The 15,304-nt window shown below is 42.4% G+C and overlaps 2 protein-coding genes across 3 annotated transcripts; one reads left to right on the top strand and one right to left on the bottom strand.

Moving 5' to 3' along the window:
* Positions 1-3,758: 3,758 nt before the first annotated feature.
* Positions 3,759-8,737, top strand: LOC136497538 (protein COP1 SUPPRESSOR 2-like). Its single transcript, XM_066493377.1, has 6 exons — positions 3,759-3,980; positions 4,110-4,322; positions 4,407-4,521; positions 4,614-4,687; positions 5,179-5,336; positions 8,167-8,737. The coding sequence occupies exons 1-6, from the start codon at positions 3,907-3,909 to the stop codon at positions 8,340-8,342; spliced, it is 810 nt and encodes a 269-aa protein (XP_066349474.1). The 5' UTR covers positions 3,759-3,906; the 3' UTR covers positions 8,343-8,737.
* A 2,033-nt stretch (positions 8,738-10,770) lies between these two features.
* Positions 10,771-14,896, bottom strand: LOC136497522 (uncharacterized). Of its 2 annotated transcripts, XM_066493359.1 has the most exons (5): positions 14,441-14,896; positions 13,991-14,353; positions 12,479-13,078; positions 11,372-11,499; positions 10,771-11,066 (listed from the first exon to the last, which is right to left on the bottom strand). In XM_066493359.1, exons 1-5 carry the CDS (start codon positions 14,822-14,824, stop codon positions 11,063-11,065), a joined length of 1,479 nt encoding a protein of 492 aa, XP_066349456.1. In that variant the 5' UTR covers positions 14,825-14,896; the 3' UTR covers positions 10,771-11,062. The 2 variants fall into 2 exon arrangements, with proteins under 2 accessions (XP_066349456.1, XP_066349464.1); XM_066493367.1 differs by lacking the exon at positions 10,771-11,066 and having other exon boundaries at positions 11,368-11,499.
* Positions 14,897-15,304: the final 408 nt, after the last annotated feature.

The following is a 15,304-nucleotide window of genomic DNA, read 5'->3' as shown; positions in this document are numbered from 1 at the left end:
TTCGCGTAGCGTCGGGGTGATCCTGCTCGCGTCGTGCCTGGCGAGCGCGGCGAGAGCGGCCGCCCGGGCGCCGCCTACGCGTGGGCTGCCGGTGCGTGACTTCATCGTTGGTTGGTGGGGCTCGGGGTGTGAGGAGTACCATGTCATACTCATGCCCTAGAGACATGAACTCTAGGCTCCCAAACCAAACCACCGTGGCGAGATGCAATGGTCGTACGGGGTCTGCCATCCGGAACTTGTTGGGATGACGAAACTGACACGCAGAGGCCCCTACCTGGCGCGCCAACTGTCGGTGTTTTAGACCGAGGGGTCCTCAACCAACTAGTAAATTTGTACTGCGTGTTCCCAATCCCAGATGGTGATGCAAAGAGACGCAAGGCTTATACTGGTTTAGGCGATCGGTGCCCTACATCCAGTCTGAGAGATTGATCTTGTATTCCTTGCACCGAGGTGCTTGTAGTAGGGGGTTACAAGCTGGGTAAGAGAGGGAGCTAATCCCAGGTCTCGGCACGGAGTGATGGGGGCTGCTTGAGACGTTGCTCTTAGACAGCAGATGAGTATGTGTGTTACATGGTGTTGTTTTTGCGTGTGCCTGTGTTCCTCTCCTAGAATCGGCCCAAATCCTCTCCTTTTATAGTTGAAGGGAGGACCAGGGTAGTACGTGTGCTAACTATACGGTGTCGTGCGAACGGAGGCGGCGTGTCCGAGCCCTGTAGCCCGTTCCTGTGGCGGCATGGTCATCGGAGTGGTCCGTCCTTGAAGCGCTGGGGCGACGTGCTGGTCACATCCGATCCTGTGCGTCATGGGAGCTCCAGGGCTACCTCGAAGCGGGTGCGGCGGTCATCGTGCGGGTCACTGTAGGTTGTCTGTGCGCGAGGCCGAAGCTCGGTTGGTGCCGAGGCCGAACCATGGTGGGGGTCTCGGCAGACGTGAATCTTGAGATGGCCGAGGCCTTGATGCAGGGTGCCAAGGCTCGGAGGGAGCGGTCGGTCTGGTACGCTAGTTCGGAGGTGATGATGACCCGGGCCAGACCTCCCATGCCGTGTTGTCTTCGGGGCGGGTGTTACGGGACACAGCGTAGCGCCGGCGCTGATCGTGGGTAGCACCGGAACACAGTGGCCGGTAATCCCCGCCATGCCTTATCTTAGCCGGTATGGTGTTGATGCGACTCCTTGTCCCGTCGGCCACTCCGTGGTGTCGAGCCGTCGTCCGACTGAAATTGCGGGAGTGGTTGACGCATTAATAGGACGTGACATGCTGTCGGGAAGACTGGTCGAGGCGGGAGCGATGGGTAATTACCAAGCCAGCCTCGGAGAATAGTTGTCTCATCCGAGGCTGTACTCACGGGGCCTCGGGCGAGACGGAAATTGGGCTCCTTGCCGAGGCCTCTCGTGGGAGGCCTCGGGCGAGGCGGAAGTTTCGTCAGGGTGTCGAGACCTCCCGCGCGAGGCCTCGGGTGAGGCGGAGAGCCGATGGGCTCGGACGGGGCTGGTGGTGAACCCACGACTTACCTTCTGGCTTTGTTTGTTGATGAGATTTAAGTGACTCTTTTGGTGTACGCTCGGGGTACCCCGATTTATGGTACCCGACAAATACTAATTTTACTGTTTTAACTAGTGAACAAATTACACTGCCAAAGGTGCCCATGGCCCACTTTGGCCTTAGCCAAGCTCCGTCCGTGAGTGCAAGTATGTCTATAAGATTCTTTGCATGGGAGTGAATGCAGGTACAACCCCCCACCTACCACCAAAGACACTATTTTGATTCTGTAACAAATTACGAACATAAACAAATTCAAAGCTCTGCAAAGGGGTATAAGTTTTCCCTACTAATGACAACTATCACAACCGTCGGTACGTAGGGAGTAACTCGAGCCTCAATCGTACCCAAGTCTACTTCTCTACTATTTAGCAACATGGGTTAGAAAACACACAAGATGTTCAATTATGGGGTTAGTGTCAGTGCTAAGTGGTATAAACATTTTCACGAAAAGACGAAATAATCAACTAATTTGGTATGAAAGTATCACAGTAAAATAGCACCAATAGTGACACCACCAACAACCCCGCCCCTGAGCTAGGTGAGTAGAATTGGTTGTTTGCAGTAGACAACTTGGTTGGATAACTATGCAATGGGGAGTGAGTCCTCATAATCATCCTATAGTCCGAGAACTAGTTGAGTCGCATTTCACGCCAGACAGATTTGACCAGCGGGATTAAATCTAGGACAACATTAGTGGTTCTTGTACCAGGCATGGAGAAAAAGCCTAATTGGGTTTCGATGCCTCAAGGCACAGGGATTAACCAAGAGTCCAAGAGGCAGCCCAAGATAACCCACACAAGGTACATTGGACTTGTAGCACTAGCACATGTCATAAGGGATTTAATTTTTTTAGTAGCATAGGAATTTCCTTATGTATGTGGTCGAGGGGTATGTAAATATTTTTGGACAGTCATCGGTGTGGTTACAAATTACATCAAGATCATTAGAACTTACATGGGATTGGGACTTTTTACAACATGTGGTAAGCTAGGGCTTCAATCGTCTACAACACTACTCTTCTCCATAGATTTAGGATGCTAGGCATATCTAGCTCCAAAAATTATTGGAGTTGGAGGTTAGCCAAGCAAGTCGATACAATGTAGATGAGAGCCATGTTAGACAAACAATGGGCATGCTTGGTTATGCTATGGTTGCGGTTGTTGTTGTTTGTTTTCTACAGTGCTACTACAATAACCACTTTCGAACATATCCATTTTTTGTCGGGATATGAAAACACACAAAAGTTTCCTTTGATATATTAAGATAATATTAGAAAAGCCCCTATTGCTTGTACCTAGAAAATTATTATTTTTTGCCAATTTTCGTAAGTGAGGTTTGTCTCACAGCATAAGAACATGAACTTAAACTCAGTCCATCGTTTCTCCTCTTCACGCACTTAGTAGAGATGCAAGTGGGCTTATCCACGGATACACAATAGTTTCTTAAATAAAAAGCTCACTTAAAAGTGTCCTGTTTGCGAGATCATGAACAAACCTGTTTAGATTCATAATATTAGTTTAAACTTATTTTTCCTTCATGTTCTTAACCCACGTGATTCTCGTGAAAATATTGTAAGCTCAAGATAATTCCACTTAAGATAAAACAAACTTTTTTGACATCGGCTCAGTTATTTGGCCCATGGCGGTACATGTGTATATTAATGTTAGATTATCGGGAGTTTAGTTCCACATTAGATGTTAGGGCACTCCTAACCATGAACCTAGATGGTTTCTATGTTCATTAATTAGGGCACCAATTACTTAAATAATATATTTTTAGACCAATTCTCATAAAAAGACTATGTAGAACGTTAATTATATAGCATAAGGGTGTGTTTCATTTGGTACCTAGGAGCCACTCACCTCGAAAAGCTGTCTAACAGTCACCTCTACCTGACTCTTCAACTATATACCCTAAATTGTAACACTTGATTATAGATTCAATGCAGGTAGATTTTTTATTAAAACTTGAGATTATCTATTGGATTTGGGGATTTGGTAAACCGAAATGAACTGCGCTTGAAACTCAAGCTTAAAACGGGCAAAGGACGGACGGCCCACATGGCAGTTACTGTAACTCAATCCCGTTCATGCTTTGTGGTTTGTGCAACCGAGTCGGGCTCACCTGGGCCTGGCCAGTGGCCACCGGAGGTCCGGAGACCTGGACCTGAAAAACTCGTTTTGGGATTCAACGCCTGCCATATCAGCCAAGCGAACGGGGCACAAACCCTCCAGTCCCAAATCTGCTCTACTCATCGGCACACCTAGCCGCCGGCCACACCCCCGGCGATCGTCGCCCTACCCGGTCGACCCTTCTCCCTACCTCAAATCCCGCCCGAGCCCAACACGGCAACACCTCCCCACCATGCCGAGAAACTTCCGCAAGCGGGGCATCGAGCCGGACACTGACGACCGCTCCGACGACGAGGACACTCGCCGGTACCCATCCCTCCAATCCACTCCTCTCTCTTGCTTTGTTAGACTGTCTCCAACGGGATAGCCATCACGGCACCCAAACCCAAATATAGGCCTTCTCGCTGATGCCTGCCTCCCTTCCTCCCACCGCAGCGTCGCCCTCGAGGAGATCAAGTACATGCAGAAGCTCCGGGAGAGGAAGCTGGGTATCCCCGCCGGCCCCGCCGCCGCATCCACTAACGGGTCCTCCGCCCGTGGTCGAGTGGGCAGCGGGGCAGCGGCCGCCGGCGAGGCTGAGAAGGAGGACCTCGTCCTCCAGGACACCTTCGCTCAGGAGACCGCCGTCACCATCGAGGACCCCAACATGTACTGTGCTGCACTTGTATACGCAGGTTGTTTCATCTAATAGATTGAGGAATTGACACGAGTACGTGTTGGCTTAACCTGAAGGTTGAGGTATGTGGAGACCGAGCTGGCGAAGAAGAGGGGTAAGATGGTTGATGTGGGACACAAGGAAGAGATGGACCATGTGGACGAGCTCTACACCGTGCCAGACCACCTCAAGGTTTGCTTGTGGCTCAACCGAGTTCCTCAACCTGAGAATTGCACGTTGTTCTGTGGACTGCAATGATGGTACCGTTGTATTGTTCCTTGCAGGTGAAGAAGAAGAACTCAGAGGAGAGCTCGACACAATGGACCACTGGCATTGCTGAAGTTCAGCTGCCCATTGAGTGCGTTACCCAACATTTTTTTTCTCTATTGCACTATTTGTTTTTGTTTGACAAAAGTCTGGTCCACACTTAACATTGTCTTTGATAATTTGGCTGGAAATCCTTACATATTGCAGCCAACAATTTCTTGAGAATATTGTGTGAAGAAGGAAACTAGCTAATGGTCTAGTTTATGATTAAGTGGACATACATTGATTGGTAGACACAGAACTTGATCTCAGTATGTATTCACTCACCATTAATTTATTGTGACTAAACTATACAACAATGATATGTTCAAATTAGGACTCCATTACAAAGATATGTCATGCATCACCACAGTTCTATGAGCATCATGGACCCAACAATGTAACCTAGGCAGAGCTTCTCGGTTTTTCTAATAATTTTATCTGTGTTGTAGTTTAAATTTTATTCTAGTAATAGACTTTCTTTTCAAAGGTAGATGCACAATTACATGCAATTCCATGTTATCATTTTTTGTATTTCCACAGGTACAAATTAAGAAATATCGAAGAAACTGAGGCAGCTAAAAAGGTGCTGCAAGAGAAAAGGCTTGCGAGTAAACCAAAATCAGATTCAAACATTCCTTCAAGTTACAGTGCTGATTATTTCCACCGTGGTAAAGAATATGATGAGAAACTGCGAAGAGGTTTGTTACATGCCCCTTTTCAAGATTATTTTGATGAGAAACTGGAGGGAACCCTAATATGATTTGATGTGGGAAATAAAAAATAAAAATGTAAGGCCAGAAATAAAAAAAAAGGAGACAAGACGTATACAACTGGACCAGATATAGCAATTGACATAGGTACTCTACAGTTTCTTCTGATATTGATATGTATTAGGATAATCTTGTTAGGTAGAACTGCCTTTAGAATTTTCAGGGCTTGACAGTTGGCTAGCTGCTTTTCTTTCAATCTAGGTTGCAAATAGAAACACTAATGCATTTTCAATTACACAACAAATGTGTGGGAAGCAATATCGTATTTGTATAGTACTTGCATAACATAGTGTCAGTTTATGTAAACCAAACTTGATTTACCAATTAAAATTTTCACGACTGCTTTCCTACAAGCTACAACTGCTTAAGACTGCACATGACAATAAAGCAAACACAAACTGCCCCTATATCGGCAAATAAAAGATTTTTCTATCTCTGTTTTTTGGAGGAATCATTTTGAAATTCACTTGCTCTTTTGAAGGCATCAAGGGAGCACAACGAGCGTGCTGACTGTTTCTGAGCCAGCTTAAGATTTTGCATCCAGATAAAATTTTGAAGAGACATATTACATATATCATACTCCAACATTCGCTGAACTAAATCCAGTGTGTTAGCAGGACAAGTATTTGATAACTCCAGCTTTTATTTACTATTTATCTAGCTTGCTGCTAGTTCGGTTTTTTTCGTTGTAGAAAAATATGAAATAATACTCCCATCAGGAATCAGGATTCCTGCTAAAGATGGATAGGCCTTTTAGTATCAGATTCTCCAGAACCCTGAATAAAAGACCAAGTATCCTTCTCAGCAGTTTTTGGAAAATTGTCAGGGAGCTCTCTCTAATACAAGGAAAGTTTTTTGTCATCTAGACCCTAGAACTTTGCAACCACGTCCTAGTATTTCCCAGTTTCCCATGACTATGACCTACACCACCCTCCAACATCCCTGCTTATGGCACAAACATTTTTGTTGATAATCCCTTTTGAGATTTATTTGACCACAAATTATTTTAGACCAGTATTCTCATTCAAGATTGTTTTCTTTCTTTTAAGTAAAAACTTCATTTTACTTTCCTGAAGTTTTTTCTGCATTCCAGATAACTTCTGTTTTAGTCTTGGGTGCCAAACTACAAAAACCACTTCACGTCACTCCGTATTGACATTTTGTTTTTACGAGTTATTTGTATACAAGCTGTAAATTGAAATTTTGTGGGATGATAGATGCCATTGTACAGTGAATATCATAATATTTATGAAATTATTATACCTATTGTAAAAGTTGGGTGTACCTAAGATATTAAATATTTGCAAATATTCATGAGAAATAGTGTGGATATTTCGCAACAAATTACAACTTGATGCACAAGAGTGTACAAAGAGGAAAAAAAAGGGGGCAAATGTCATTAGGGGGTAAAGTGAGATTTATATCATTATATGTTTGAGGGGATTGTCCGGAAACAAAAAATGGACCTTTTGAGTAAAACATAAAGATTAGTTTTAGATTTTCTCGTCATACATGACTACTGTGCTTTGTTCTGTGATTGAAGTTCATGTCTCTGGCATCAAGGTGCCATGGTAGCAACATGGTCAGTGGGCGTCTGTGGAGAATGGAGGAGAAAATAGTGCCAAACTTATCCAGCATAGATTGATATACGCAACAAATGTTGTGCCCTGTTTTGATTAATTATCCCGGCATCCAGGTGCCGTGGTGGCAACCTGTGGACAGTGGGCGTCTGGAGAAAATGGAGTTGGGGCAACAGATTTCTTGTTGATGTTTGAATTCTAATGATGACAGATGCTAAGCTATATAGAACCAACGAAACTAAACTAGTTCAATTCGAATAAGATATGTGATTAAAGAAAGTACAGTAACTATCAACTTGAGTCTGTTACTGCCCAGGCTGCCTAAGCCCTCATGTCCGATCTGTTAGCCCCAGAGTGGTCCTGTGTTGCCTCTGCTCTGGCTGACCATGACAAAAATGTCAGCTTTGCAATCCAGTTAAACATGCTCAGTACACTAAAGTATGGATATAATTCTTCCTGGAGAATTTGAATATTGTTGGTTTCTCTTGCTGTCCTCTGCTCTGACTGCGCTGGAAAGTGTCCTGTATTTATGTCGCTAGTGGCAAATTATAGAGCGACTTATTGTGCCCTATTGCTAGCTTTGACTAAAATCCGGTCAAACTTCTGAAACTTTGACAACTAATAGCTCTCAAAGTATTTAGTTTAAAGATATAATTATGATATGGATAGATTTGTTTTGAATAACACTTCCATAATGACATAATCACATATATTTATTAGGCATTATAACTATTTCTTAATACAAAGTTATAGTCAAAGTCACACCTTGAATGAAGAATGAAAAAAGTAAAAAAAAAACTTCATATACTTTTGACCGGAGGGAGTAGTACTTGTGGTTATTTACAAAAAGATTTAATCTGGCTGTTATAGTTGGAACCCACTAGATGGAACTAGACAATAAAATGAAAATTTCCGTACCCTACAATGAAAGTAGATACTCAATGGACCAGTAGCAGGAGTATTGACATAATGTTAGGGATATGGATGGTGAATGTTATTAGAATATAAAAAATAGATTATGTTCTGTGCACCGTTCTGCTGCAGCAGATTACTGCAATACACAGTGATAGTGATATTATTTCTGAGCTCTATCATTCAAGGGTGTCTAAGCATGTCATATCATCTGGATCCTTTCTGTTCTCATTTAAGTGTGCTAAATTTATTTCCTTATAATGCAGAGAATCCTGGGTTGTACAAAGATAATGATTCTCGGCCTAGTGGAAGTTCAGGAGGCAAATCAACAGATACTAAAAAAACAGATGGTGTTGGTGCAGGACGGAGAGAAGCTGCGAGTGATGAGATCATGCTTGAGCGTTTCCGCAAACGAGAAAAATTCCGTGCACTTCGAAGATAGCCAGAGCTGACAGGTTGCTAGATTGTGCCGGGTGCCTTTGAAGCTCAAAAATGTCATTGTGATCACATAAAGGCCCAAAATATCATGTCCTTTTTAGTGAGAAATTTACTGTAAAATGCATCTTTGGTTGTTGAATCTGCTTCTGCAGCTGCTAAGCGCAAGGAGCAGATTAAATCCTTATTACAGAGGCTATTTGGGGCAAAATATTTGAGCTGAGGGATATCTGAAATTTGTGTTGGCTTGGAGGCTCAGATGTCAGAGGGGTCTTAGTGGTTCAGGATATAGGAGCGCATAACTTGCCAGACTCTGCCAAGCCCCATGTAATCTGCACTGGAAGAAAGAAAGGTGTGCTCCCCATGACCAATATAAATGAACATCTTGAGCAAACGTCAAAGGGTAGCGTGATCTCATTTTCTTTGGAGTGGCAAAGCCTTCAAATTCATCTTTCTAGCCTGGAATATATTGTTTCTCTGAATTGTTCAGTCTGCTGCAGTAGCATCAGCTATCTATAAGGATTCTTGATTTCTAGGGACGAGTAATTTGTGAGTTAGGTTTTGTTGCCGTATTGATGCTTGCTTTGCCTTTCCTAGTTCCAGGATCAAATCCTTGGCCTTTAAATGGAGGATTTTCATATCAATTTTGAGTTTTTGCACCTTTTTTTTTGTTGAGTTGTCCTAATATGCTCTGACAATCGGTTTTACCGCTGCCTAGTACCAGTAGCATTGGAACTACCGATGGAGACATGGTTCTCAAGACTCAAGCTAAGCATACTACCTTTGGATAGTTAGGACAAGCTAATTAGTTTATTTTTATCCAAATGACCTGTCTTATGTGCCATATATATATATATATATATATATATATATATATATATATATATATATATTTAAAAACAGATACTCAAATCAAACTAAAGGAAGGGCAGTTAGGCTCCTCATTTGGTTTTGATGATTATTCTTGTCATTAACATGTGTTTGTTGGGTATTGTTTTGACTAGTCACAATGGTTATTTTGCCCCCTGTTGTCGGATTCTAACTTTCTAAGTATATCGGATGCATAAGATATTCACAAAGGCTAACAATTATATTACTCCAAGTGCCACTTGGTGTTGCAATGCAATTAAAAGTAGAATAGGCCTTTGTTTTCCTTTGTATGTACTTCAACAGAGGGGCTAAGATGAGTAGCTTGATCTAGGGTTTAACCAAAAGTATTCGGAGTGATGCACACTAGTGAAAGCTTGGACTATATAGCTCTAGAAGATGAGAAATTAGGGCGTCAAAGAAGTAGAATTGGTGGAGTTCTAAATTGAAATGGATTCAAAATTTGAAGTTCAGAGTGCAGCGAAGTGCTTGATGAAGACCATCCAGTGACACCATGTATCAGCGGAGTTGGCTCCTATTGATCATAGGATGATCTAGTGATACTCTCTCCGTCTCTAAATGATAATCATCGCATTATCTGGTGGATTATCCTATGACATTGTGTGAGGATGAAGATGAAGATGTGCACACCTATAGATATCACAGGATGATCCGATGAGAACTTGGTTGTTTTAGCATATCGGTTGGTGACACTGTGAAAGAGTTGATCAAGTTTAAATGCAAGTCTTTGGACTGCACGGGATGATCTGTTGTTAGGACTGTAAAAGAGCCAAGCTTGAATGAGCCTAACACCTCAAGCTCGAGCTTGGCAAAAGCTCAAGCCAAGCCTGAGATCCGGCCGAGCTTGTAGTAGGGCTCGGGCTCGGCTTGAGTAGGCTCTGTGAGTCTCGTTTGCAAGTAGCCATAATTATTTTACAACGGCGAAGATAAAAACAATTTAAATAAAGGAGGGCGTGTGTTTGCCTTTTGAGTGCATATATTTGTGCTCTTTTTTTTTGAAGGAAGAGATGCATATATGGTGAAATTTTAGTCACAATTATTGTTTTCTCATTTTTTAGGAGTGTGCATTTGTACCCCTAATTCCCATATAGCTTCACCCCTGATTTCACAAGATAATAAACAATAAACAATCGAGAAATTTTACAAATTTATTGAAATAAAGCAATATAAATAGTATCTTTCACATAAATCACATTGTATCAATTGTACAAGTGAAATATTACCATAATAGAAAAGTATTGATAATGAAAATAAAAAAATTAGAGATGCATGGGATAAGAGATGGCTGACGAGTCTTAGTGTGCTATTTGAGCTCACTGTTTAGGGCTCGCGAGCTGGGCTCGAGGTCGTCTCGAAATCAAAAGAGCTCGAGCATAGCTTGTAACCCTTGCCCGCTGGCTATATAAGGCGAGCATGGAGCTCCCTGATCGGTATCTCATCATTCGTCTCGCATACCAAGCACAAGTAATACAACCCCACATACAGGACATACAACATCACCTGTCTCCGAAGGATCTGACACGCTTTCGATAAGTGTTTTCGATAAGTGCGTATAAATTTCATATCTTCTCCAATTAACTGAATTAATATATAGTACAATGCCTCTGTTTTGGATAGCATAGCAACCGTCGTGTTTCAGAAGACACAAAAGCTCTATGATGCAACAGGATTATATAACTCAAAGGCAAGGACTATGCACTGGGTATGTTGTCAACAAAATCCACGAGCATGGCACAGAGATGACCGGGTATCATAAATCTTTCGTAGCTTTGATGCATTTGTCCAGGCGGTCTTTCGGATTTCAAGACTTCCATCAGTAAACGTGCCACAGATCAACCATCACCTGTTATAGTCATTACTCATTCATTTAAGAATCCGTAAAGGGGTATAAGTAGAACAAATTTAATTTCACGTCATGATCTGAAGCAGCCCAAAGTGTTTTCCACAGTATCTCCAAGCTAATTGTTTATGTATGACCCAAAATAAGTCCACATCAAACAGGGCATAAGATGACGGTTGAATTCATTATAAAGAGAGAACATGGCCATCAGGATCAAAGCGAGTTTGGTTGATTCTAGGGCAACGACTCAATGCCTATAAGTCTACTTAGCTGACAGGATGAAATTTACAATCAAAATGATGACTTACATTAATCGTATGGAAGATGGTCCAGTAACAGCAGCAACTTTCTGAGCCTTCTGTGTTTCTGATTTATACAGGCCTTTGAGCTCTTTCTTTGCTTTCCGGGCTTCTTTCTTTTCTTCTTTCACTGCTGCCTAAAGGTAGCAAAGGGCCAGAGGTAAAAAATGTCAGACTGGTGAAAATAATTTTCATCAGTTCCATAAAGATAAATGATATCTACTGCCGTGCAGGTTTTGCGAATCACCTTTTTTAAGAAGGTTTTGTGAATCACGTTTTTTTAAGAAAGTTTTGCGAAACACCTTTTTTTAAGAAGGTTTTGCGAATCACCTTTTCTTAAGAAAGTTTTGCAAAACACTTGACAAAGAGAGGCATTGAATCATTGCATGATAACTTTATTAACTATAAGCCATTTGGAAGATCAAAATGCAATACAAATAACCAAATCGTCATTCTGGTATGAGTGAATTTAAACCTTTGAAATCATCAGCTAGCGATATTTTTTTACTATATTGACATTAGAACAGTTGTGCAGAGTAGGATTGGCACAGGAAGTAACTACTCCCGTTATCTGTGAATCTAAGGCGTATTTTGTTTTGTTAGGACAAACCTTTGACCAATAATTACTATCATTTTTGTGATACAAACTTTTAACCATAAATAAGTACTTTTTGAATACAAATCGAATGACATCAACTTTGTATCACAAACTAATATATTAATAGAGTATTGTCTTAACAAAACAAAATACCATAACATTAAAAAAAACATGATCGAAAATATGCAATAGAGGAACGTAGCCAAAATTCTGTGTTAAATACTATGTCAAAATCTCCAACAGACAATTCCTTGTGACCAAAGGTTGACACTATTTATCACAAGTTAATGCATATTGTTCATCATGAACTAAATACTTCGTGTTGCTTATCTCTATTCTATAGAAGTGTTTACAAAATAAAATTAGGTCACATGCACAACTTGGAAAGCTAGGCCCACTGGCCCAATGAAGAACCAATTGATTAAACAATATAAACGTGCTTTACTTATTTTTCCACTTCTGCATTAGTCAATCAAGCATAATATATAGTCATAAGGTCCATCTAGAAACCTTTTTACCTTTCTTGCCTTCTTCTCCTCTTTTGTTTCGTTCTCAGCACCTTTTTTTAATTTATCAGTGACAGAAGCTTCTACAGGCTTTACTTTCTTCTTTTCACCATTTCTTCTCCTCTGTGGCAGGTATTCTACTGGCAGTTTCTCTTTCCCATGAAGCTTGATGATGTCATTTGTCGTAGTTGTTTCTCCAGGGAAAACTCTAGGGAGCCGCTTTCTAGGAATTCCTGGAGTTTCAATTTTCCCAGGATGATTATCAAGGTTAGAGAATGTGGAAACAATGGTCTCACAGTCCCAAATTTCAGATTCCTCACTGCTTTCCGAAACAAGTACAGCCACCTCTTCTTCTGCACTTTCATTCAAATATCTTTCAGCGTATTCAGCACATTTTTTTATCACACGAGCAGATTCATCCACATCATCTGCTGTGCTTGAGTCCTGTTTTTGATGAACAAAATCTGCTGGTGTTCTATATTCTTCATCAACACATACATTCTGACTTTGGAACAATTTTAGTTCATCTATAGCCTCACTTGGCAGTTCATATTCCCCATCTTTAACAACCCTGTCATCATCATCACTGTCTCCATATTCTTCCAATGCAAGCTGAAAGTTTATTCACAAGAAGTATTTTTTAGCACAGCATCTACAACATCTAAGTCAAAACTTTGAGCAAAGGAGTAATGGGCTATATTATAAATGTCATAAACATTAATGGCTGATGAGGCATCATGTATGTTAACTAAGAATTGGTTGTCTTTCCTGTCCAGAGGTTCTATATTACTGCTGATAGGTGCCTAACTCAACCCTGAAAAATCTTCTCCCTAAATGCCCACAGTTAGTTTTATACTTATATATAAATAAACAAAGATCAAGTAACACAGGGTAGATTCCAACATAATACAAGGGGAAATAGCTTTAGTTATATCTATAGTTAACATAACAATTTGCCTTGATATTACCATATAAAAAAAAACTACACCCCCACCCAAAAAAACTATAAAAGCAGAGGTACAGTTGACACAACAGAGATGTTTATGCCTACATATTAAGCTATGAGAACTTTCTTTTTTTTTTGCGTAAGAAATTGTATTACTTAATATTATGTGCATATAATCTCACAGCATTCCAAATAATCTTCCCAATTTATAACAGACATGTTGAAAGTTCAACATAATAACATGTAACACAAACTCACCATTTTTTTTTTCCAAATGTACAAAAGACCAAATGTTAAAAATTACTCCTCCGTGTCAAAACACAAGACTTATTAGGATTCAAAAAAGGAACTTAGTAGATTTTGACCAATAATTAGTCAAATTATATGCATACTTAGTACATTGAAGTTACATAAACAGGTTTGGATTCCACATATATTTTTAAAGAAACTGTTTGATGCAATTGATGAAGTATTGTAAGAGTAAATGATGGTCATAGGATGTTTCAAAAGACATCCCCAGATCCTATTATGCCTTATATAAAAAGAAACAGAGGGAGAATTAAGTTAAGTAGGCTCACCAGATCAAATTGTTCATCCAACAATCGTCTCACTCTTGGCTTTGGCTCATCCTCCTCAAAATCGAACTCCTCTTCCACATCACTCAAAACACCATTCCACTCTTCCATCTCTTCTATGTCTTCTTCCTCCAACTCCTCCCCCTCAGCCCGGTTAGCTATGATGACAAAATCTTCCTCCAGCCCCTCATCCTCAGACCCAACATGAGACACATCGCTCTCATCGAGCAACCTGGCGACATCTGGGTCGACAGCCTTCTCAATTCGCCTCACTGGTGCAGTCTTGGCAGCCACCTTACACATCGTCTTCCCCTCGTCCAGTTCACCGTCGCTGGGACCAACCCGTACCCTACTTGCATCATAAGCCTGCGCATAGAAAAGGGGGAAAAAAAACTAAAGCGTTCCGGTTCCAGTTGCTAAAAGGACGGGTGCTTTGGCCGGAAAAAGAGTGACCTTGACATCGAGCGGGAGGGGCTCCGGGCGAGCGGTGGAGCTGGGGACGAAGGATGAGGCGGCGGCGGCGGCGGGACGGAGCTCGCGGAGGTGGGAGAGGTAGTTGTAACCATCGTCGGGGAGGCCGAGCTCGAGGATCTCGCGGCGGACGTGTTCCGGGAGGGGACCGGAGGCGGAGTGGAAGTTGCCATCGCCGGCGGAGGGGTCGGACAGGGATGAGTCGAAGGAGTCCTCGTCGGCGAACCCGGGGACGGTGTAGTCGTTGTTGTCGACGCGGACGAAGACGCGGTCGTTGGGGTCGGCGGCGCCGGCGCGCGGGAAGAGGCGGAAGGTCGCGAAGTTGCGGGCCTTGCGGCCGCCGCCGCCTCCTCCTCTTCCTCCCATGTTGTCCGCGGTGATGGTGGCGGCGGCAGAGGAGGTGGATGGGTTAGGGTTTTGGGATTTGGAGAGCGGTGCGGACAGCTGTGGGTTTATAGAAAGAGTTAAAATTTGGTGAACCTGGACTGTTTAGATTGATACGGACGGCTAGGATCTCCAGCCAGCAATTTCGTTTTGCAAGCACGCCATCATCTATCTAAGCCAAATAGGGGAGGATGCACCGTAAATATTTCCAAAATCAACTGAGAAAAAATCGTTTTTGCTAACGATAGTGATTGGATATTGTGCAACCGTCCCGTCCAGATGCGCCTCCTGTGGGCCTACGGAGCTGCGCGGCTCGCTCCCCCCTCGTGGCCCATCTAAAACTACTCTCGATCGTTAAGAACTAACGTATTTCTCTTTCTCCCCGCCGACATTGCTCCTCTCCATCATGTGCGTCTGCTCCTCTCCATCGTGTGCATTGCTCGCTCCCTTCATGACCGGCAA

Source organism: Miscanthus floridulus, chromosome 1, assembly GCF_019320115.1.
Source record: "Miscanthus floridulus cultivar M001 chromosome 1, ASM1932011v1, whole genome shotgun sequence".
In the NCBI taxonomy this organism is placed as follows: Eukaryota; Viridiplantae; Streptophyta; class Magnoliopsida; order Poales; family Poaceae; genus Miscanthus; species Miscanthus floridulus.
This window is presented reverse-complemented; position numbering and strand designations above follow the sequence as displayed.